Source organism: Nannospalax galili, unplaced genomic scaffold, assembly GCF_000622305.1.
Source record: "Nannospalax galili isolate Female #2095 unplaced genomic scaffold, S.galili_v1.0 scaffold120, whole genome shotgun sequence".
NCBI lineage: Eukaryota > Metazoa > Chordata > Mammalia > Rodentia > Spalacidae > Nannospalax > Nannospalax galili.
The window spans coordinates 4,560,334-4,584,701 of record NW_008350324.1 but is presented as its reverse complement, the minus strand read 5'-3'; the positions used below and the strand labels follow the sequence as shown (position 1 = coordinate 4,584,701).

The 24,368-nt window shown below is 48.2% G+C and overlaps 1 protein-coding gene across 7 annotated transcripts in view; it reads left to right on the top strand.

Annotated features, from left to right (window-relative positions):
• Positions 1 to 24,368, top strand: part of Rph3a (rabphilin 3A) — a 104,735-nt gene that overhangs the window by 59,060 nt on the left and 21,307 nt on the right. For 5 of the 7 annotated variants that reach the window (XM_017801763.2, XM_008847500.3, XM_008847498.3 and 2 more), the window contains 6 exons: positions 17,153 to 17,282; positions 18,664 to 18,750; positions 20,428 to 20,593; positions 21,672 to 21,776; positions 22,222 to 22,260; positions 22,343 to 22,495. In XM_017801763.2, coding sequence (XP_017657252.1) covers positions 17,153 to 17,282; positions 18,664 to 18,750; positions 20,428 to 20,593; positions 21,672 to 21,776; positions 22,222 to 22,260; positions 22,343 to 22,495 — 680 coding nt within the window. The remainder of the gene's footprint in view (positions 1 to 17,152; positions 17,283 to 18,663; positions 18,751 to 20,427; positions 20,594 to 21,671; positions 21,777 to 22,221; positions 22,261 to 22,342; positions 22,496 to 24,368) is intronic. The other 2 variants (XM_008847501.3, XM_008847502.3) reach the window with 2 other exon arrangements.

The following is a 24,368-nucleotide window of genomic DNA, read 5'->3' as shown; positions in this document are numbered from 1 at the left end:
AAAAAAGAGAGAGAGAAAGAGAGAGAGAGAGAGAGAGAGAGAGAGAGAGAGAGAGAAAGAGAGAGAGAGAGAGAGAATGAGAATACAAGAACACGCTCAAATCAAAATTGAGCTATACACAGGGCTGTGAGAGGCAGGTGGCATAGCCAAGGTGAATCCCATGGGTTTTGACCCACACACAAGGTTTGGAGAACTTGGAGTTTCATTGTGGCCCCTGAGCACTGTGCTTCACCTCTCTGAGCCCTGTTTGCCAATCAGTAGACTGGAGGAAGAGTAATACTTATGCCACAGGGTTTTGTGAGCAGGAAGTTCAATGCTGGGCATTTGGTTCCTGGTCTGAAGTTCATAAATTCTCTGTTGAATGAATGGGATGAGGGAGGGAAAAGCTGGACTCAAAGAGCAAGGATAATGGTGGGTGGATGGGAGGGAAGTGGGGCTTCTAGGTAACAGGTGTAGTGAGTGTGGCAAGAGCAACATTGGTGAATGCAGGAGAGAAGGGTACTAGGAAGGTGTCAGGGATCATCAGGGCTGAGGTGACCCAGAAAAAGGGGGCTCTAGGTGTAGGTACAGAGGCCTGAAGAATGGTCTTCTCTGCCCCAGTCTCTAGTGGGAACTGTGGGACTGCTGAGGGTCATCTTACCTCCAGGCCCTTCCCACACCCTCCTGACAGGGACAGATAGCCACAGCAAGTGCTTAGAACCTATTCAGCCCCTGAGAACTTGGGAGAGAAGCTCTTCATGAAAGATGATCTTTGTGGAGATGTGGGAAGTGGGTGCTTTGATCCAAGCCCCTGCAGAGTACCCAGGGAGGTCAAGAGTGCAGCTCACACAGGACAAACCTGCCCTCATCTGCTTCCTCGTTTTCCAAAGTGGTGGCTCCCGATAGGTTCAGGCTTTTATTTGACTTTTAAAAAGTTATTTCATGGACTGGTAAGATGGCTCATGGCATAAAGGAACTTGCTGCCAGGTCTGACAGCCTGAGTTTGAGTCCCCAGGACCCACAATGGTACAAGGAGGGAACCGATTCCCAGGAATTGTTCTCTGACGTCTACAAACACACTGTGACGATGCACATGCCACCCCGCCCCATGCACAGAAAATGAATGAATACAAATGTAATAAATGTTCTATTTCAGGAACGGGGAACCTGCCACACTAGAGGTGTGTGTGTGTGTGTGTGTGTGTGTGTGTGTGTGTGTGTGTTAGTTAGTTTTCTTGTTGTGACAAAATTCCTAGCAAAATAAGCATAAAGAAGAAAGGGGTTGTTTTGTTTTGGCTTACAGTTTGAAACTTCACAGTCCATCACAGTGGGAAAGGCTTGGCAGTGAGACCTGCTCTAGCCATGGTGGCAGGAGCGTGAGGCAGCTGTGCACTTCGAATCCTTGGTCAGGAAGCAGAGAGAGAGGAACACTGCTGCTCAGCTTGCTTTCTCCTTTTTCTTTTTTTGCTCAGTCTGGAACCCCGGTCCGTGGGATGATGCCTCCCACTTCAGGGTGGGTCTTCCTCCTGTCACAGACACTCCCAGATATATGTCTCCTCAAGTTGACAGTGAGGATTAGCCATCTTCATTGATACCAATTTGACATCCAGACACATCACTCCCCACCCCCAAACACATCACTTTTAAACCATAACATTCTACCCATGGTCATCGAAGCCTCACATTCTTCTCATAATGGAAAATGCATTTAGTTCCTCTGAGAAAGTCCTTAAATTCTAAACAGTCATAACCCTGTTCAAAATCCAAAGTCAAAATCTCTTCTGAGACTTGAGGCAATCGTTTCACTGTGAGCGCCTATGAGAGAGAGAGAGAGAGAGAGAGAGAGAGAGACAGAGAGAGACAGAGAGAGAGAGAGACAGAGACTCTCAGCACACAACAAAACCCAGCAGGGAAAACACCAAATTCTGCAGCTCCATGTCTGGCATCTGGAGCTTGTGGTGACACCATCTGGGCTCCAGAGGGCTTGGGCAGCCCCGCCCCTCCAGTTCTGCTGTGTGCAGCACGTCGCTTCCTTTCGGTTTGACTCCATTCCGTGCCTGCAGCTCTCCTCGGACACTCAACTTAGCCTCACGTTCGTAGCTTCATGCAGTGGGTTCCTTGCAGAGAATCTGGCCCTGTCACACATTGCTTGACCTCAGCAGCTTTCTGGAACCTTGGTGCAAGCCTCCATGACTGCGCCTACCCCTTGCATTATACGTGTCTTTAAAAACCAACACCATAGACTGAAGAGATGCCTCAGTGGTTAAGAGCATTCACTGGCTGCCCTTGCAGAGGAACAGGGTTCAGTTCCCAGTACCTACATGTCATCCATGACAACAGTTCTAGGAGATCCATCACCCTGTTCTGGCCTCCATAGGCATGGTATACATGTGGTACACTTATATACATGCAGGCAAAACACTCATTCACAAAAGTTTTTTTTTTTAATTAAGTTAAAGACCAGCACCATGTGAAGCTGCTGACAAGTCCTGCAGCCACCATGGGTGCACCTGGCCCTTCTCCCACAGCTATAGTGGCCTCTGTGTGCCCTGATCCTGGGAATCACTTTTCTGGGCAGTTGTTTTCAAGAGAATCCTTTCAGTTGCATTTTTTTTGTTGTTCAGTGTCTTTCCTTTAAAATGAGTTTGTGTTTCCACAAGCTGGAGCCTTGGATGGGTAGGTCTCACCCCCAGATCATCTTTCTTATCCCAGTGCAAGACAAGAGGTTTCTCCTTATTTGTGCCAATCTCTTGAACCATTACAGATGCATTCTCCTTGTTAGTGTGTGTATGCACATGTGTGTGTGTATGAGGAAGTATGTATATACGTGTGGAGGCCAGAGGTCTCTCACTGAACCCAAGATCATCAATTTGGCTAGGCTGACAGGTCTATCAGGTGCTATCTTCTGTCCCATTAGCTGCAGCCATAGGCTCAGGCCAGGTTGCTGGGTTGTGGCCTGAGTAGATCTTAGCATCAACTTCAGGGATCTGCCTTTCTTCAACCCTCCACTGCTGGGATTACAGGTATACACCACCATACCCAGCTTTTAAATGGGTGCTTGGGATCCTAACTCAGCTTCTTAAATGAATGCCGGGGATCTAAACCCAGATCTTCATGATTCCACAGCTGACCTTTTACCTGCTGAGCCATCTCTCCAGCCCTGCAGCTATGGGTACCAGGAAACAGATGAGCACAAATGTTCACGGCTCCTTGCAGGGATTCCCACCCTGCAACACTTTCATCCACACCCACCTGTAAATGGCTTTTAACCACCCAACTCTCTTCCTCACCAAAGCACAGTTTTTAAAATCATTCTGCTGTTCTCTCTCTCTCTCTCTCTCTCTCTCTCTTTCCCTCTCTCTCTCTCTCCCTAGATAGATAAGAGCAATGAGCAGTAACCATGTACATTAATTATTTTCTCATTGCTGTGACAAAACACCTGACAAGAAGCAGCTTAAGAGGGAAAGGTTTATGCTGATTCACAGTTCCTGGATGCTGCCCATCATGGAGGCAGCGTGAGGTGGCTATTCACATTGCATTTGCAGTCAAGAAGTGGAGGAAGGTGAAAGCTGTGCCCATCTGGCCTTCTCCTTTTCTTTCTTTTATTCAGTCTGGAACCCCAATCCATGGGATGATGCCACCATATTCTGGGCATTCATCTCCCCCCTCAGTTAAACTTCTCTGGAAACAACCTCAGAAACACCTAGAGGTGTGTCTCCTAGGTGGTGGTTCCAAATCCCATCATGAGCACACTCCATCTCATCACCCAGTGTGCCTCTGGTCTGGAGAGATGTTAAGGGGAAATGCATAGCATTTATCACCACCAACTCATTAAATAGTCTGCATGTTTAGTTTGATGATTACATTATCTAATATGACATTCCTAAAGGTCAGAACTTTGTTCTATTCCCTGAGGACAGAAAGTAGTACACAGTAGATGCACAACAAAATGTTTGTTGAGTGAATGAGTGAACAAGGCAAGGGTGCTGTCCTCAGTTTTGTTAGCCAAGCAGATGAGTTTAGAATCTTGCCAAGGGTCCAGATTCTTAGAGAAAGAACTCTGATTGGTTTATGTCAGGTGCTAGCTTCTGTTCCATTTGCTGCAGCCACAGGTCCCCAAGCCAGGTTGCTGGACTGTGGCCTGAGCAGATCTCAGCATCAACATTCTAGTTCAGGGTCATACAGTCCCTGCCTTGTCCTCCGACATACTCTGACATACTCTGATACTGATTGATGGTGTGGGGACAGAGCACTGTGGTGGAAAGCTGAGGTCCCAAAGTCAGGGAGACCTGAGTTCAAATGTAGCTCAATCGTTTATTCTCTCTGTGACCTAATGTGAGCCACTTTGCCACTGTGCCTCAGTTTCCTCATCTGCAAACTGGAGAAACATTGGCACACTGTCCTTGATGACTAATTAGCATACAACAGATGACAGGAGCACCTCTTAGAGCACACAGTCAGTAAATGATGGCAGATACCTATTGGTGAGTTTATTTTTTAGAGCAAGAGGTTCATCTTTGACATTAGCTGAAGTCTCCAGTCTGCACCTGTGCCCGAGACTCAGTTTTGACAAACCCTGGGATCCCAGAAGCCCCTGGCTTTCCCCAGAAGGAGACTTGAGAGGTTTCCAGGGAAGCAGAGCCAAATCTGAGCTGACAGAATGTACCTTTGCTGAGTGTGTGTGTTTTCTGCTTGGCTCTCGGAGTGGGGAGGGCAGCCCCGGAAGAGTCTGGCTGCACTGTCTCTCTACCATCACAGCAGTCAGCCCTTGCTGGCAGGATTGCCGGCGGCAAGCCCAATGCCATTTGTGTCTTCTAAACTCCAACCTGTCCTCATTCCTGTTCCACCTACACCTCGCTGGAAGGGAATCAGAGCGGAGACAGATGAAAGCCGGATGGAGCATCAGGCAGGGAGTAAAACTATAGACGGGCCTCTGCCATCTGGGGCTCCACCTGCAGACCCTGAGGAACCTCAGTGAGCAACATTTTGGCTTTGGTTTCCAGCTCATCCTATGAGTCAATGTGGCTCTCCAAAGCTCCGACTCTCCAGTGATCTGGGATGTGTGGTGAGGGCCCCAACCTGTGCTGTTGGTTGTATGTCTCTGAGCAAATGCAATCCTTTTCACTGTGTTAGAGTCACAGGTATGCCTGCCCCCTTCTGAGTCCAGGAAGCAGGTCTATGATGCTGAATTTTCTTTTCTGTTACCAGAGGGAAGGCATCTGGACCAGTATTAGATCACTTTGATAAAAACATGGGAAATAACCAATAATGAGCACCGCTTACTGGGCACTCGCTATGTGCCAACCCCTATATTTTGCTTTATTTTTTTGAGACAGGGTCTCATGTAGCCCAGGCTGGCCTAGAGCATTCTTTGTAGCCGAGGATGACCATGAATTTCTTATCCTCCTGCCTGTACCTCCCAAATGCTAGGATTACAGGTGCGTACCACTACACCTGGTTTATGCTGGGAATCAAAACCAGGGCCTTATGTGTGCTAGGCAGGCACTCTACCCACTAAGCCACATTCCCATCCCTCAGCCCTGTGGTTTAAAACTCATGTGACTCAACACAGTCACTGTTCCTCTTGACCCAACCAAGTGAGTGGTCTATCATCTCCGGCTTGGAGAGCCAAGGTCACAGACAAGTAAGGTTTCTATCCACTTCTGGTTGACTCGGCGTGTTAGCTCTATGTGCTGTATTTCTTAAATCCCCACACTCTCTGATTCTACAGATGAGCTTTTTAAAAAGTATTTTTTTATTATTCTTATTTTATGTGTATAAGTGTTATGCCTGCATGTAGGTAAGTGCACCTGTGTTGTGCAGTGCCTATGGAGGACAGACAAAACCGTCGGATCCCCTGGGACTGGAGTTACTTACAGTTGTTACCTGCCATGTGGGTGCTGGGAATAGAACCTGGATCTTCTGCAAGAGCAACCAGTGTTCTTAACCGCTGAGCCATCTCTCCAGGCCTCAGATGAGCTTTTTTAAGAGATCCAGTTTGAGGCCAAGTTTCAGGAGCTACAGGTTGGCCTCCCCCTCTGATTCTCTCCAGCTCTGTTAACTTGTCTCCTATGCAGCCAGCGATGGTCTCCAGGTGCCAAGGCTCAAGAGTTCTGGAGGAGAAGGCATCAGTCCTCCCAGGAGGCCCCGCTTCTTCCCTTGGGCAGTTTTGTTAGAGTTAGTGCCCCAGAGAACTAGGAATACACAGAACCAGTGCTGCCATTCTCCCCCAGCCCCTTCACTGGGAAGAGAGTCTAAAGTCTCACCCTCTTACCCTCTCCCCAACTCCGTCCTGTTCAGCATCCAAGAATGGAGAGATGGTGGCCAGGAGAGACTTTCATTAACCTACCTCCTTTACACACGTTCCCTCTTCAAGCACTAAGTGGGGGCTCTGGTTTTGTTTTCTATGCTTGGTTAAACAGACTGTCTATATGAGATGTGACATGCTGCTTGTAAGAATCAGGTTGTCTTCTGTTACCCATTGCTGTACACAAACCACCCCAAAAATAGTGACTTAAAGTCACAATGATACCATTTTTTCCTGATTGTAGGGGTTAAGGATTTGGCACGGCTCTGCTGGGTGGTTTTCTGTTCTGCAGGACATTGGTTGGGTTGTTCACTTTGTGTGTGCAGCTATCAGTGGGATTTCACTATATTGGATTATACTAGCCCTGTCTGTGGTGTATCCTCTCTTTGTGTCCCCTCTCTGTCCTCTCATGTCCCCAACATCCTTCCTTATCCATAGCCTGATCCCAGCTCCTTTACACCTAGATCTCAGGAGTGCAAAGGTAGAGGTTGCTAGGTGTCTTTGTAGCTAGATCTGGGACTAGCTGGTCCTTCTTTCCTCCTGGGTCTATTGTGGAAGGGGAAAGACCATGCCTCCTTAAGGGAACATGGCAGGTATGTGCAGGGAAGGAAGGTGTGGCTGGCTGACATCTTTGCAGAGTCCTGTGAGGTGCACACAGGGGAACCTAATGTAAGGATTCAGAGCTGTCCCTGAGGATCTGCAGACAGGAACACTGCATGGCCTCAGGGAAAGTCTGCCTCTCATCCCATGTGTCCAGAGTCCTGTGAGGTGCACACAGGGGAACCTAATGTAAGGATTCAGAGCTGTCCCTGAGGATCTGCAGACAGGAACACTGCGTGGCCTCAGGGAAAGTCTGCCTCTCATCCCATGTGTCACAAAGCACAGAAATGCTATACCTCAGGGCTTACAACTCTCCTTGGTCCTAATCGCTAATTCCCAGGGAAGGTCTGCCAGGGGCATCCTCAGAATAGGAAAGGGATCTTGCTAAGTTGGAAAGACACACATGCGGGCTCTATAGGACTTTTTAAATGAAATGCTCAAATCTGGTGGTGAACATTCACCTAGAAAACTGGTCCTCCCTCCCCCAACCCCATTTGACAGTGTCTTGTCCATTAGGCAGCTCCTCTGTGTCTGTGCTGCGTTGTGTTCTGACAGGACCCCTTCCCTGGCTTTTGTGCATGTTTTCTGCCTGCAAAGAGGCAGCAGCCGGTGGCTTCTGTTCCAGGTCAGCTTCCTAAACAGATGGACCCAGAAAAGTAATTAGGGTTTGTCATTAACCTTGGTGCCCTGATATGGTGATGGAGGAGGAAGTTGGAGAGATGACATAGGAAGACCAGTTGTCACAGAATCTATTGTGTCCCTGTCACTTCTCTGTCTGGGCTCCACTCCCCACTCCAACTTTATGGCACAGAATTTTCCCACAGTGTGGACAGAGGAAGTGACGAATCATGTTTGAAACTTCCTGCATCTCCTCAGGCAGGAATTGTTCCCACGGTTGGACATGGAGACAGCAGCCCTGCCCCTTAACCTGCAGTTCTGGCTTTTCATGGATGGGAGTCAGGGCCAGGGATGTTCAACATTACAGACATAGGTATGCATACATCTGTGTCCATTTTTCAGAAGAAATAAATATTCATAGATTTCATTAGGCTTGGTAGGACTCTGAAACCTCCCAATGCTGAGAACTACGTAGTGTCTCTGTTTCTCTATGTGTTAGACAAGTGCTTTCCAGTATCCATTCAGCCTTAGGCAGGTACGGTCTTGTATGCATGTAGTCCCAGCACTTGGGAGGCTGAGGCAGGAGGATCTCAAGTTCAAAATCGGTCTGGGCTCATAATGGGATCCTGCCATAAAACAAATAGAAGCTGGAGAGATGGCTTGGTAGGTAAAATACCTGCTGTGTAAACATGAGGACCTAATTCAGATCCCCAGCATCCACATAAAAGTCAGGAGCATCCAGTGGCAGGGGTGAGGGTAGGAGGATCCCTGGTACTCATTGGCCTATCAGTCTAGTTGAATCCAGGTTCAACAAGAGACTCTCCCTGAAAAAGTGAGGTGGAGAGTAAGCAACGAAGACACTCTATGTTGACCTCTGGCCTCCACACTCATACCCACACATCTGCACACATGTGTATATACAGGCATACACACACACACACACACACACACACACACACACAAACACACACCAGCCTTGAAGCTTTATGGGATCTGTTTGCACAAATAGATATGAAAACTTTCTGAATTCCTTAATTGGTTCAATGTATGCCATGAAAGGAGCACAAACCAATCTTGCTGAATAAGAGTTGGGATAGGCTGTAAATCCCATTGATTAAGCCTTTTGCCGAGTCTCTTTAACCTTGAGGCAACCCTCATCCCATCTGTAAAGCTGGAAGTCGGAATGGGTAGTCTCCAAGTCCTTCTTGAACCTGTCTTTTCAACCTCAATATCACCTGCATTTGGAGCCGGGTAATTCTTCACGCTGAGGGCTGTCCTGTGCATTGTAGGTTATTTAATCAGCTTCTCTGATATCTACCTACCAGATGCCTATAGGTAACTCTACCAGTGATGACAACCAAAAATGTCTCCAGTATCCCGTGGGGGGGGGGGCAAAGTTATTCCCAGTTGAGAACCATCCCTGATATCCTTTGGCTGGGTGGGTCATAAACACAAGAAATGAGCTTAGAATTGTCCTGTAATCACAGTCAACTTCTAGGGGAATAATCACAAGAGACCATTGGAATAAATCTTCACATGCCAGCCCCGTGCTTAGAGCTCTGGGCAGGGGCAGTAACAGCCTTACACTGGCCCTGTGCAATACAACACATTATTACCATCTCCATTTTACAGATGAGAAAACTCAGGCACAAAGAGGTTAAGCAAGCTGTCCAGAGTCACACAGTAAGTGATGGCACTAGGAATAGGAGCCCAGGCTGACCCACGGCCACAGTCCTACTCTCTTGGTTCACAGAGAGTCTCTCTCAAGCCCTGTGGCAAGAACTTGGATGTTCGGCATTAGTCCCATTCTCTTAACATCCTCGCTGAAAGGCTCTTCCCATCTGCCTTGCAGTTGGAGATAGATCTGAAGCTCAGTAAGGTCAAGCTACTGGCCCAGGGACACACAGCCTTTCAATAGCCACACTAGACATTGAACTTGAAAGTCTTTCACATCCTGCCGCCTCCTGGGAGGGAAGGTGAGGAGGGCAATTGACAGATGGTGGCTGGTACAAGTCAGTCATTTACAGGTGTCTCGGTTTTCCATCAGGTTAATTGATTCCACCTGGTCTCAGCAACGCTTTCTCGAAGTTCTATTTATCAGGACAGGAAAGGGCAGACAGAGGTTAGATGAAGCAACAATCCCAAGCACTGAGTGAAACAAAGTTTCACTTGTCTAGTGTCCAAACAGCCAGACTAGTCACCTGTAAGTAATTGCCATCTGAGTGCCTCAGTGTCCCACCTATAAAGTAGGGTGAATAACAGAACCGATCCATAGGTTGATGACTGCTTAAGGGACACATGCACGGAGAGTACTAGCACAGCACCTGGCACAGTAAGCACTCACCAATAACTATGGACATACTGATTACTGGACTCAGCCTGAAAAGCACTTTGTTTAACACTGACTCCATCACTTGGCTGAGCCCCCAATATGTCTTCTCTCTTGTTTTCTTTGCTTCTAGGAGCTGGGGGTGACCTGTCCCTAGACTGCGGGGACCTAGGCAGGAATCTTTTAACAAATACCCCAAGGAGAAATGGGATCTGTGGCTGCACAGGTGGGGGCAGTGACAGAGCAGAGGAAGATCAATGAACCTGCCATGTACATGCCCCCAAATGCCAGTGCACACAGGAGCAGCTCAGTCATTTAAGGACAGGTTTCTGAGGGTCCCAGCTCTGAGCATCCACCAGATCAGCCTTCTCCCCCTCACAGCAGATGGTCCATCTCCACTTCTGACAGCACCAAGCTCAGTAAACTTAATGCTAATATGTCCCCACTTGGCAATCGGGGGTGAAGAATGAGCAGCAGGATTTGGAGATTGATGGGATGGGGAAGAGGGAAGAAGTAAAGGGAAATGGGGAGGGAGAGGAAGAAACAGAAAACACAGTGTCCGCTGTCCCACTCTGCCTTGTTGTAACTCGTTGTGAAATCATTGCTGATTCCCCCGTCCACAGGCAGCTGCTCTGGCCCCACCCGATGGCTGGTGGAATCCCCACTTTTAGCCATTTTCCATGCTGATTCAGAAACCAGTGCACAGAACCACTGCATCTGGGTGCGTGGAGAGTCTTCCAGTTCCATGGCTCGCCACATGCTGCCCCTTCCTGATGCAGCAAAAATAGTTTGTCTCCTCCATACCTCGGGGTTTCCAGCAATGCTAGCTGGCAACTCAGATGGTGGCCAGGATGCTTTGAGGGCCAGCCTGGGCTTTCCATGGGCGCTTCAAACACAAAGCTGCTGCTCTCTGTGGGGACACTGGAGCTGGGCTCTCTGCCAGAGTCCCCTGTGCAACGTCATTCATGTAAGGGCCTGTCCTTGCATATAGTTTCTGATTATACATGTGCATGCACATAGGCCTCTCGGATGTGCTGGGAGCATGAGCATTCATATGGGCTACACACATCCACATGTGTGTTTAGGAATGATGAAAGTCACCAACAGCCATCAGTGGGTGTCACAGCATCTTATATATGATTTCATCTTTGCAACAATCCAGGAGGTGGGACTTGGCTTTCCCCAACTTACAGATGAAAATCTGAGGTTCAAAATGGCCAAGTGACTGTCTTGTACCTCAGAGCTGGGAAGTGGCAGAGCACAGATACAGAGTCAGGCAGCTCGCTCTAGGAATGGAACTCTATCCCACAACCTAACTGACTCCTACTTCCAGAGAGTCTGTGTACAGGTGTGTGTGTGTGTGTGAATGTGTGTATATAGGTATGTGGGTATATGGTAAGTGTGTAGATGTGTAGATGTGCATATGTACAGGTATGTGTATGCAGATGTGTGCAGGTGAGGGGCAGGTACATGTGTGCAAGTGCATGCAGGGGTGTACACAGGGGTATGTGTATGTATGTGCAGGTGTGTGTGCAAGTGTGTATGCTTGTATGTGTATGTGTGTGCTGGTGTGTGCGAAGGTGTACACATGTCTGTGCAGGTGTGTGTGTACAATTTTGTACAGGGTTGTGCACAGGGATTTATGTATTGGTTACTTTTCTGTTGCTATAATAAAATACCATGGGAAAAGCAGCTCATAGAAGGAAGAGTTTATTGGGCTTATTTTTCCAGAAGGATAGAAATCCATCATGGTGGGGGAGGCATGGAAGGGGACAGCCAGAGCAAAAAGCTGAGCATTCACATCCCTAGAACTGTGTTGACTTCTGAGGCAAAGGGGGCTTGGCCAGGAAGACTAAGAATCTTAGTGTGGGAAAATCCACCTGGGTGGTGCTGGAGTATCTGATGTCATTGCAGGGCCTGGGGGAAGTGGCGGTGAGCGTCTAGAGGCTGGAGGAGTGTGGGAACGCTCTGCCATCTAGCCTCAAGAAGAGTGAAACATCAGGATGTGTCCTCAGGTCTGCAGTGATCCACTTCCTACCACTTCCAAAGGCCATGTGTTGGTACCCAGAGGGGAGGGTGAAAGGACATGGACCTTCTGGAGCCCCAGGGGGTTATTCTGAGGAATGGGAGGCACCCACCCAAATCCAGTGGGTGGTCAACAGTTGCCTGAAGTACGCACTGGTGAAGGATGGTCCTGCATGGGAGCAGGTGTCATAAAGTTAATTGAATATATAAAGATCTGACTAGAGACTGACAGCTACTTACAGCACCAGCTAATTGGGTGCTTGAGCCACTTGAGCAGAGGATGAGTGACAAGCAGACAGACCACAAAACCAGGCTGCATGGGCACCATCTGGTGCCAGGGTCCTGCAGTTCTCAGTTTCAGCACAGCAGGGACATCTGAGTATTTGGGCGCTAGGGCATGAGGTCCCTGAGCACTGCCCACAGAAGTGGGCTCACATGGCCCCTTACAGCAGAGGAAACCCAGAGAACCCACTGACTGGCTAAGAGGGAGGATCAAATTCATACCTTTTCACCTTTGGTGATCGAAGTCAAGCTGCAAAAATGTTCTTTCTTCTTTAATGAAGGGTGACATGTTCATCATAACAGTGAAGTAGAGGGGGAACCAATAGTCAATGCTGACTGTGGAGGGGGCACATTACGGCATGTTAATGAAGGAAATAAAGGTTACCCAAGTCCCACTGAGTGATAATCATCAATGTTTTGCAGATATGATTATTTTCTTGTCTTTTCTCTTCTGTTCTTTTCTCTTTTTTTTCCTTTCAGTGCACACAATAAAGTACTCAGGTATACCATCCCCACCCTCAAATTCACAGCCTGACTATAATTCTGTGCCCCAGCTTAGGACTTTTTCTCCACTTAATATACTAAGAAGAGCATCTCCCACCTCTCTGCTCCCTTCCCTGCTTCAGTACCCAGCAAAAGAGGGGGGGCTGGCCTATCAGACATGAGGTTCTGGGTTCCATGGTCAGCACCAGAAAAAATATGTGGGCCAGCCAAGAGTATCCAGGCATTCAGACAGCACAAAAGAGACAGGGAGCCCCTTTAAAATACAGGTTCTGAACCTTGCTCTGAGCCCAAAATACCCCCCTGAGCATACTCCCCAGGGCATCAAGATGGATCATGAATTTGGGGAGCACTTTCTTAGCGCTGTGTGCTTGAATATGGCTATCCAGGCTTAGATGGAGCCTTCAAGGGAGTAGCCAGGGCCAGAGATTCCAGCTTCATTATGATGACAGATGATTGGCAGGCAGCAAGGGGTGGGAGTATTCTAGTGTGCAGATCTCTTTTGCTGAGACTGATGAGAACAAATATTTCTGGGGTGAAAGAAGATCATCACTAGGCTACACACCTGTCAGTATCTCATGGTCTGTTCCATGGCACGGTTCGACCCAGCTCCCTACAGAGTTTTATCTTGGTTTCACATCTTTGGCTTAGGGGCTTTCCACATTGGCTTAGCATTTGGGGCTGTGGGGAGGATGTCCACACAGGTAGTAGTAAGATGACCCATTTATTCCAGAGCTCAGGTCCGAGAAAGAAGACAACCCCGGCCCTCTTTTACTACTTTCCTCACTGTTCAGTGTCAAGGGCTCCAAGCATCTGAATAACAGTCTCTAGTTGTGGATCTGTAAGCCGTTTGCTGCCTCTGAAGGATGCTCCTGAGACCCACCCTGAACTATTGTGTTCATGGGGCCTGCAGTACTGAATGGGAAAGTGCCCAGCGTTCTGGCAGGGCAGTTACCATGTGGAGTTGCATGCCGAGGAATCTATACCTTTATTATCCAAGAAAAGGCAAAAGACCATTTGTTTCCTTAGCTGACCACACTGCAGTTTGGACTGGAATCTTCTATCACACATTCTCTGTCTGAGCCTTGTTGGCAAAGTCAGACACTGGGTAGGAAGTCACTGGAGGTTTGTGGTAAACAAGGACGATTTGACAAAGTAGTCAATAGATGCTAGCCACTGCTATGTGACCTCTGAAAACCTCTCACCCTATCTTTGCCCTGACACCCAATAATGGGATGATATGGCTTAAACCTGAAATCCTGCTCTTGGCTCATGTGGTGAATGTTTGGTCCCCTGCTGGGGATGCTACTGTGGGAGACTGTGAAACCTTCAGGGGGAAGTAGGTTGCTAGGGGCAGGTCTCTGAAAGTTATACCTTCCCCTGGTCCCTACTGCACTTTAAATCCTGGTCCATTGCGATGTGAACAGCCTACTCCACACCATCCCACCACCATGGACTGAGCAACTCCACTCTGCTTCCCACCAGATGGACAGAGATCCTCTAAAACCATGAACCAATATAATTGTCTCTTCTTTTAAGTTGCTTCTGTCAGGAATTCTGTAGGGAAAGTAACTCTGACGGGTAGGAACAAAATCCATTTTCTGGCTGAGGCAATTGATGAGGAAGTTAATAAGTGGGAACAAGACTGTTGACCAAAAAATGTCACTGTGCCCTACCCATCCCCGTCCTTCCTTCATGGTTTCTCTACTCCAGCCTATTCTGAAGGTTCTTTAAAACTGTGAGACCAACTTGCCAAAGGAAATTAAATCCAACAACCCAAACAAACAGAAGAGATAAACGCAGGCGTGTTCAGGCAGAAGGGGTCTGGGGCCTCACAGCACCCCCTCGAACTGGCTCTGTGGTGCTCCTGGGGTGCCAGGAAGTACGGTTCAGCAGCCATAAGTATAGCCCCTTATTTTCCAGATGAAACAGAATCACACAGAGACCAAAACTGAATCACAGAGAGACCAAAGCCAGGGCTGAAATTCTGGCATGTGGATCCAACACTAAGAGTTCAGTTGATTGTTGTTAGATTCTCTCTCTCTCTCTCTCTCTCTCTCTCTCTCTCTCCTTTGCATATTCATCTGTGTATGCATGTACATGTGTGCAGGTGTGTGTGTACATGTGTACAGAGGCCAGAGGACAATCTTGGGAGCTGTCCGACTTGTTTTTGAGGCAGGGCCTCTTGCTAGCCTGGAGCTTGCCAGGTATGCTAGGCTGGGCGGCCATCGAACCCCAAGGATCCTTCTGTCTTCACCTCCTCAATACTGGGCTTATAAGCACGTGCCATCACTCCTGGCTTTTTTTTTTTAACTTGGGTCCTAGTGTTTTCAAGATAAGCACTTAACCGCCAGCTCCTCAGTCCTCTCCCCACCTTTTTCTCAAGGCTGACCTGGAGCTCGCTTAATTGCTCAGGCTGCCATTAAACTCCTGATCCTCCTGTCGGAGCCTTCAGAATGCTGGAATGGCAGGTGTGTATACCACCCTGCCCAGTGGGAAATATAATAATGGAGTGTCTCTTGGTCTTTTGTCCCATCCACAGGGAAGAGAAGTGTCTGAGGTAACTGTGTGCAGCTGAATTCTGACCAATGAGTGAGTCCCTTGGTGTGGGAAAGGTGTGGAAACAGACTAGGGTGAGATAGGATAGGGCTGCTTGAAGGGACCCAGCACTGCTTGGCATGTGGCTCTGTGTGTGGCCGTGTGATGTGGCAGTTATGAACAGGGACTAGAGAGCCAGACCACCTGCCTTTGGTTGTGTGTCCTAGGTAAGTCATTTAGTCTCTCTGTGCCTCTGTTTCTCATTGAATAAATGGGAACAAGAAAATAGATGATCCACAACCTGTCCTGGGATTACAGCAGGGTAAATCCATCATAAGCTGAAAATGTCACAAATGGACAATGAGAATAGTTTGCCTAGCCCACTCTATATCCCAGCTCAATTACCCGGAGCAAGGTCAAGGGTGATTATTTCCTCTCATGATCATGGGGCAGGCAGGAGCTGGGTCTACTACTGCTGCCCCTGGTCCTGAAAGAGGATCATACCATGCATTGCTTCTAGGAAATGACCAAAATTAAAAACAGAAGGATAGTTTATGGCTTATTATTTTTATCTATTTATTTATTTTGTTTTCTTTAAGACAGGATCTCATGTAGCCGAGGCTGGCCTCAAACTCACTATGTAGCTAAGGATGACCTTGAACTTCTGATCCTCCTGCTTCCACTTCCCAAGTGCTGGGATAAGACATGTGCTCCACCATACCTGGCTTATGTGGTGCTGAGAATCCAACTCCGTGCACATGACTTTGTGCATGCTAGGCAAGCACTCTACCAACTTGTCTACATTCCCCGCCCAGGATAGCTTTTAATTGAATTGAATATCTTTGGAGCTGTTGTAAAGTAGAAAATTCTTAAACCTAGGACAAGAATTTGCTCAGCAAATCGACAGAGAGCTGACCTCAGTGCCTGTCGCACAGCAAGTACATTCAGTTCAGCCGCTACGATCCCTCTAGGGGGTCTGAGGCCGCAGGCGCCTTGCTCCACTTTCTGCCTCCGCCCCCCATAGAAACAGTCTCCAGGGAGTGGTGGCTGAGGAGGCTGTGAATGGCCTGCACCTAGGTGCTGCTGTCATCCCACAGTGTGACCTGAGTGTCACCTCAGAGGCTCTGTACCCACAGTCTGCTTTGGGATCCTCTCTGAAGGGAACTCAGGGAGAAACTGCTGTCTATGTCCAGAGTGAGGCTGTAAGCCCTTTGGGCTTGGTTTGTTTGCTGTTGCTTTTGTTTGGGCTTTTTGTTTTGTTTTGGTTGTTGTTATTTTGTTTTGTTTGAGATAAGATCTCACTCTCTAACCCTGGAACTGACTTTGTATCTCCTATCTCAGACTGACCTGGAACTCACAGCAATCTTCCTGCCTCAGCCTCCTGGGTGCTAGGATTACAAGTGTGAAGCTTTTCACTAGCTGGGACAGTAGATCTTCATTTGAGGGAAGGGTAAAGAGGAGACTTGAAGTTGGTGGGTGTCCCAAAACCCCAAACCCCAAAACCCCTACAGGTGCTGTATTCACACTTATGACTTCATCATCTGACATGAGCCTGGATCCACAGCATCAAGCAGCACCTGTATGGGGCTTTCTAGAAATCCCACCTCAGACCTTTGTCTCAGAATCTGCGTTTTGACAGGCACCTACGATGTACTTAGTTTGGAAACATTATTTGGAAATGCCTGTGATGATAGCTAAGGGCAGGTATTGGGTTTCAATTAGCTACAGATGCAGAACTCTGAACACAGCTCCTTAGAGGCCACTTGAGAAAGGAAGGACCAGAGCCTGGGTCCCCAGCACAAGGGGCTCCACATTCTTAAAGTACAGATGTGCATATTCCTTTTCCTGGAGGAGGCTCCACAGCTAGAGTCAGGTGCTCAAGGACTTAGAGACACAGAGGCTGTTGCTGCGACACTGGGATGTGCTGGGGGACCTGGTCCTATGAGTTCTTACTGTCCTGTCTCTGCCTCCAGGCGCCTGGTGGACCGCCTGGAGAACATGAGGAAGAATGTGGCCGGTGATGGCGTGAACCGCTGTATTCTGTGTGGGGAGCAGCTGGGCATGCTTGGCTCTGCCTGCGTTGTGTGTGAAGATTGCAAGAAGGTACCAGTGCACTGCTCCCCTCCTGCCCTGCCTGACACCTGCACAGGGTCAGGGGTGGAGGACACTGGACTGTGGCTCTAGGAGCCTGGCGTCTGAAGGATGGAGCCTGACTCCTGAAGGGCAGTTGGCAAACTATGAATTCTGCAGGATAGTCCCATGATACCTGCTGTCTCCAAGGTCACCCTGGACCTGGTTACTCCCCCAGACGTCACTCTGGTCCTTATAGCCTGCGTTCCTTTAGAGCTGAGCTCTGTGCAGGATAAATTCTGGAGCCTAGGGCAAGGCATGGGCTTTGTGGAGCCCACAAGGATCCTGGTTATGGGCTCATTAGCAAGTGTGTGTCATCTGAAGAGCAGCCAGGCATATGTATACATGTGTGTGCGTGTGTGTGTGTTCATGTTACCCTGGATCATGTACAAGAGCTTTTGAAAACCAGAACAGGCAAGACAGCTCAACAGGAAAAATCAAACATGACAACCTGAGTTCAATTTAGCTCTGTAAAGTTCTCTCTCTCTCTCTCTCTCTCTCTCTCTCTCTCTCTCTCTCTCCCCTCTCTCTCCCTCCCCCCACTAGTAAAAATTTTTAAAAGAGAGACTTAGAAAGCCTCTTTCCAGCCAACTTGGACCCCTTGGGCTTCCAGAGTATTCATTCCTGAAGGAAAGCCTTCCTGAGCTCTCATCACCCTCCCTGTCTCCCCTAACTGCATGCAACCTTTCCAGTACCAGATACCACTGTCTTTGGGCTGCCTGATCACATGCAGGGAATTCATTAAACTACCCAGCTGGTGATATCCATGGTGCCACCTGGCATCTCCTGCCCTGTGGTCCATCTAGCTATAGAATGCAGTATTGGGGAAAGTTGATCCACTCTGAAGACACATCAACTGCTGTCAGTAGGATAGAGAATTTTGTGCACTCAAAGATTTTTTTCCCCTGACTGCCAGGAAGATACCACTGTGCTGTGTGGCAGTTATTCAGATAGTGTCCTTCTGAGGGAGCTGGACTTGTGGTCATAGCTAAGATGGTCTCAGATTCTCTGGGAAAAGAAAGAAGAAATAAGCAATAAACAAAAGAGATATATTGGCCTTTCCTCTTAAAATTTAGCCAGTGGCCTCCTCTGTGTAGGTGAGACCTGTGGAATGGATTCTTAGAAGATTTCTTCATCTGGTGATTGGGAAAGAACTGAGCTCTTGCCATGGAAGCAAGACTCAAATTGGAACTTTATTCTAACTGGCCTTGCTTGTGGAAGGAAGAGAGAGAAAACATCACATGTTCTAGTTCTTTCTATCCCCCAAGAGATCTTGGGCTCCACTGCCACCCTCCCCAGTTTCTTTTCTTCAGTAGCTCAGAGCATGACTCACATGTGTGTTCTTTGTCCCCAGAACGTATGCACCAAATGTGGGGTGGAGACCTCCAACAACCGCCCCCATCCAGTATGGCTCTGCAAGATCTGTATTGAGCAGAGAGAGGTGAGTGACCCTGTTTCTACTCTGGTGGCACTTGAAGGCTGGGTAGGAAAGGATCCAGCAGAACTGGGGCCAGGGCTCAGTGGATAGAGTGCCTTCTTAGCATGCAGAATGCCCTGGGTTCCATCCCCAGCGTAGCTCAAACTGGGCATGGGATGCACATCTGCAATCCCAGCACTCAGGAGTTACAGACAGAAGGATCAAGAGTTCAAAACCATTCTCAGCTGTATCTGAGACCAGCTTGGGCTATATGAGGCAGCAGCTATATCCTGTCACCTCCACCTGTCTTCCAGCCTGGTTGCATTTCTGTCTCAAAGAGGAAAAAATAATAAAAGGAATGAGGTTGGCTAGTGAACTGACAGTTTCCTGGCATGCAGTTTCCCTTCCTGAGCACCTGTGATGCCCTCCCTCCTTTCCCCTTTGTCACCACCCTGGAGCTTCCATTTTCCCCATCTCTCACCTTCTTTTCTTCCCCTTTTCTTTTTCTGATGTGTGTGTGTGTGTGTGTGTGTGTGTGTGTGTGTGTGCACTTGCCCATACGTGCACATGTGGAGGCTGCAGGTCACTGTTGGCTGTCTTCCTCTATTGCTCTTCACCTTGTTTTTTGAGGCAGGGTCTCTCACTAAATCTGGAGCTCATGGTCTGGCTAAACAGGCTGGTCAGTGAGTGAGCCCCCAGGATCTTCTGACTCTGCCCTCCCAATACTGGGGTTACAGGCATGGACTGCCACACCTGGTTTTATGTGATGCTGGGGATCTGAACTCAGACCCTCATGCTTGCACAGTGAACACTTTACCCACTGAGCCATGCCCCCAGAACTCCCAGCGTCTTTCCTCCTCCTCTCAATAGTTTCTTCCTCTCACACCCTCCCCCTCCCGTGTTATTTTCTGTACTCATCTTGCTGCGTCCTTTTCCCCCGCCCCCTCCTCTGCCTCCTCCACTCTTTACCCCCTTTTCTCTGCACTCTCTCTGTATTTTCTCTCTGTCTCTTTCTCCTCCAGAATCCTTCTCAAAACCAAAGGGGTAGCCACCTCGACTCTATCCCCTCCATGCCTACAAGCTCTGCCATACTCTGCTTGACTGAACAAGCCTGATGACCAAGGTCAAGGAAGCCCAGTTACTATGGCCCACACTGGACAACCCTTAGGCACAGAAGAGTGGGAACGTGCTCTGACAGATATCCACACATTGCCTTGGCTAACTTGTAGGGTACAATCAGGACCTGAGGTCTTGGGGGAAGTTGAAGAGGATTAGATCACCTGTTCTGTTTTATCTAGAGACAAGGTCTCATGTAGTCCAGGATGGCCTCAAACTTGCTGTGTAGCCAAGGATGACTTTGAATTCCTGTCTTGTCTCCACCTCCCAAATGCTGGGATTATAAGTATGTGTCCCTATTTAGAACAAGTGGAGGGCCACAGTTATGAGATGGAAGACTTAGCACTGCTCTTCCTTTCCCTGGCTGCTGGACTGATCCTTTACTTGGTCAACACTTGACTCTCTCCATCAGTAAAATGGCTGTCATCAGACTGTACCAAGTTTACAGGGCTGACGTGTGGAACAGAGATGCACTGGCTGCCAAACCCAAGTGCTGTGGGAGCAAGGATGAAAACCGGCTGATACCGGTAGGAGCACTGGTGTCTGGCTGCCATGTCTCCCACTCCTGCCTCTCTCCCTCCCCAGGTCTGGAAGCGATCAGGAGCTTGGTTCTTCAAGGGCTTCCCCAAACAGGTTCTCCCTCAACCAATGCCTATAAAGAAGACCAAGCCCCAGCAGCCTGCTGCCGAGCCTACCACCCCGAAGCAACCCACACCGGAGCCCAAGCACACAACCCGCGCTCCAGCTGGAGGTAAAGTAAACGACCTCTTCTTTCAGCACCAAGGATAGCTCACGGCCACTTGGTCTACCTGGAGGAGGCCTAACATCACACCTGCAACCGAGATAAGGCTACCAATCAGTTTCTGGTCTCATATCTAGGAGTCCTTTGCCCCTTCACAGCTCACTGTAAAACTTTATCAGGAGGGTAGCACAGGGAACTTTCTAGGAAAGCCAATTTGCCAAGTGGCTTTACTGTCTTCCCTAGAGGGATATTTAGAAGTTCAAAAGAAGAAGAAATTAAAATTGGGAATTGGGAGAGACCCCCCTCATTTAAATATACCCTGGAGCTTGGGGGACTTGGGGTTGGCTGAAGAGGCTTTCCTGGTTACTTGTTTCCTCCTCCTCCCCCGCTCCTTGTCCTCATCATCACCCTCATCCTCTTCCTCCCCCCATCATCTTCCTCCTTCTCCTCCCTCTCCTCCCCCTCCTCCCTCTCCTCCTCTTTCCTTACTTCTTCCCCTCCTCCTTCTCCTTCTCTTCTTCGCCCTCCTCCACTTCCTCTTCTTTGTGAGAAGAGTTTTATGTAACCAGGCTGGTCTCAAATTCACTTTATGTTTGAGGGTGACCTGTCTCCTGCCTCTACCACCCCAGTGCTAGGGTTATAAGTGTGTTCTACCAGGTCTGGTTTTCACTTGCGTTTCTTCTATCAGCTGTAAACAATTCTGAAATTGGACTAATTAAAAGTGAAAGACGAATAGAAATGAGGTTAGCAAAAGAAAGATTACCACTGCCCTTGATAGCATTATGTTTTCCAAGTATGATTATGAATAATTAAAATGATAATTAAAAGAGAGAAAAGTAGCACCATAAAATCACATTTTCATTGGATAGCACTGCTTAGACTGGCCAGATAAAGCCCTTGTAATAACCTCAATTAGCACTGGGCAGTTGCTGATTGGAACAGCAATTCTGGGGTTGAACATGGGCATTACTTCTCAAAGAGGGTTATAGTTGCAGGGTCCAAAACTTGTAACATCCAGATGGGTCTCCATCGATGACTTCTCAAAGTATCTCTCACGGGGCCTGACAACAAAAGTCATTCTTCCCAGAAATTTCTGGACAATTTCCACTCCTTGAAGAGTCACCAAGTTGCCACCAGATACTGCATCCCTCTGGAGGGTACCGTGCCCACCAACAGAGAATCCTTCCTTCAGGTCAGATTTTACTCCTCTGCCAGGTGTGTCCAACCTCAGGCCACATGCAACCCAGAACAATGATGAATATGACCCAACACAAAACTGTAAACTTATTTAAAATTTTAGGAGAAATTTGGGGCATTTTTTAACTTGACTGCACTGTTCCAGAATGTGGATTTTCTATATAATAATGTCATGTCACAATGTCAAAACGTTGGATGTGCCTGCCAGTCTAGGCAGAAGTGACTGTCCATGGTCTAGCCAATGGGTGCTCCTGTCATCAAATGTGCAAAGGAAATAATAGATTATAAATGAGCCACCTGGGGGAGGGGGAGATTGGAAGGAAACTTAATTTTTCAAAAAATGTTCTTGGCAAGACTTAGTGAGCCCCTTGAGGGCTTCTGAGGTAAGAACTTTCCAGACCCCAGAAAACTAGTGCTTCTCATTATTTCTCTCTCTCCAGGTGACACAGAAGACAGGAGGGGCCCAGGTCAGAAGCTAGGTAGTTACTGCCAACTGTCTCCCACTGTGGGACCCCTGTCTTCACCCTCCGTTCTCTGTTCAACCTATGTCTTTCCTCATAGGCTCTGACCTTCCCTCTGCTCCTGGGCGAGGAAGCTATGGGCCCCCCATGCGCAGAGCCTCTGAGGCTCGAATGAGTGCATCCGCCAGGGATTCTGAGGGCTGGGACCACGGCCAAGGTGGAGGTGCTGGAGATGCCAGTCGGAGCCCAGCAGGTGAGGAAGATGGGCACATTCGGTCTTTATTGAGCACCTACTGTGTACCATGTTTTCCTTCAGACACCCATTCTGGTCTGTGGTAGAGGAGAGACAGGATTCACAACCAATTTTGACTCCAGACATTTGTATTGTGTAGTTGTTGCAATTATGGTCTCTTTTTGCAGTAACATCATAAGTAAGAAACCCATGAACTTTTGCCTTGCTTGACCCTCTCCCCCAAATGAGGGGAAAGGTTATTCAGCTTCAAGCAAAACTCCATGAAGCTCTTTCCCCTGTGGCCTCTGCTGTGAGTGACAGCATGCAGGTCATGTGAACAGGATGTCCCTGACGCTGTTTCCATCAGAGTCTAGCTCCTCAGGGACGATCAGAAGTGGATTATATGGTGCTAGTGCCCACTGGTGGGAGTCTTGACCCCTTGACTTTGAAGACAAGGCCTATTAGGCTGGGTGTGTCTGTGTCCTCTCAGCCTGTCTCCAAGCAGCAAGGCAGCATTTCTATTGTCATGATGAGTGGCTGAGTCTCAGTCTGATGGCTGAATGTTCAGGGGCCACATTGACCTCTGGTGTCTGCCCCTCTCCTCTTCTGGGTCTCACTATGTAGTCCAGGCTAACCTTGAATTCCTGATTCTCCTGTCTCAATCTCATGTGTGCGCTTCCATGCCTGGTTGGGTCATCACGCTAAACTGTGGTATGTGACTGTGTGATTCTCATCTGACAAATGCATGACATAAACTGTCTAAAAGGAGGCAAGATGAATTTAGCTCATGGTTTTTGGCTTTCAGTCCATCCTGGAGGGGAGGGGTGGTGGAGCAGTTCACATGGTGGCAGACAAGAAGTGACCTAGTTCCTCCAGTGAGGCCCCACCTCCTAAAGTTCCCACCATCTCCCAAATAGTGCCACCAGCTGGAGACCAGGTGCTGAACACAGGTGCCTGTGGCGGCATCTCAGAATCAAACAGGCTTAGCTCCTCAGTTCCCTTCTTTCGTGGGAACAGAGCTGGGCTCATACCATCTGCTGCTCAGGTGGACAGGGGAAAGACACCTAGGCCTGACCACCCATGCACATTGATAAAGTGCTTACTATGTACTAGACACTTCTCCCAGAGTACCTCAGTACATCCTTGCCACAGGTCCAACACCCAGACATGAGAGTTCTATAATCCTCACTCTACCGATGCAAAAACTGAGGTTAGAGAGGCACAATCTCCACTTGGCCTCATTAACTCAGCTGATAATGGCTCAAAATGAGAACCAACACCATGTCTATCCAGCACCAGAGTCTGAACCTCATTTTGTCCTTCTGAGGTGAAGTTTTTATTTTCATTCTTTGGCTATGCTTTTTTATTTTGGAGACACCACATACATATTTATTATATAAAATTTATTATTTAACATTGTTTAAATATAATTCAGTGGCATTAAGCACCCTCAGACTGATACACAGCTGTCACCACCACCCTCTTCAGAACTTTCCATCATCTCAAACTGAGACCTTGGATCCAGGGAACGATAACTCCCCTTTGCCCCAGTGCCCTATCCCCCAGTGCCCACTACTCTCGCTCTGTCTCTGTGAATTTGACACATTTAGGTGAAATCACCCAGTGTTTACTTTTTTGCATCTAGCTTACTTTACTCAGCACAGCAGCTTCTGGGTTCAGTCAGTTGTAGTATGTGCCAGAATTTCCTTCCTTTTTAGAGGTTATATAATATTCCATCATGTGAACATACCACATTTTCATTTATCCATTCAGTCCAAGGGCATTTAGGTTGTTTCTACCTCTGGCTTTTGTGAATTGTGCCACTTATGGACATCACAAGTAAATATCTATTCAAGCCTTTGAGAAGATGCCTACAAGTGGGACTGCTGCACCA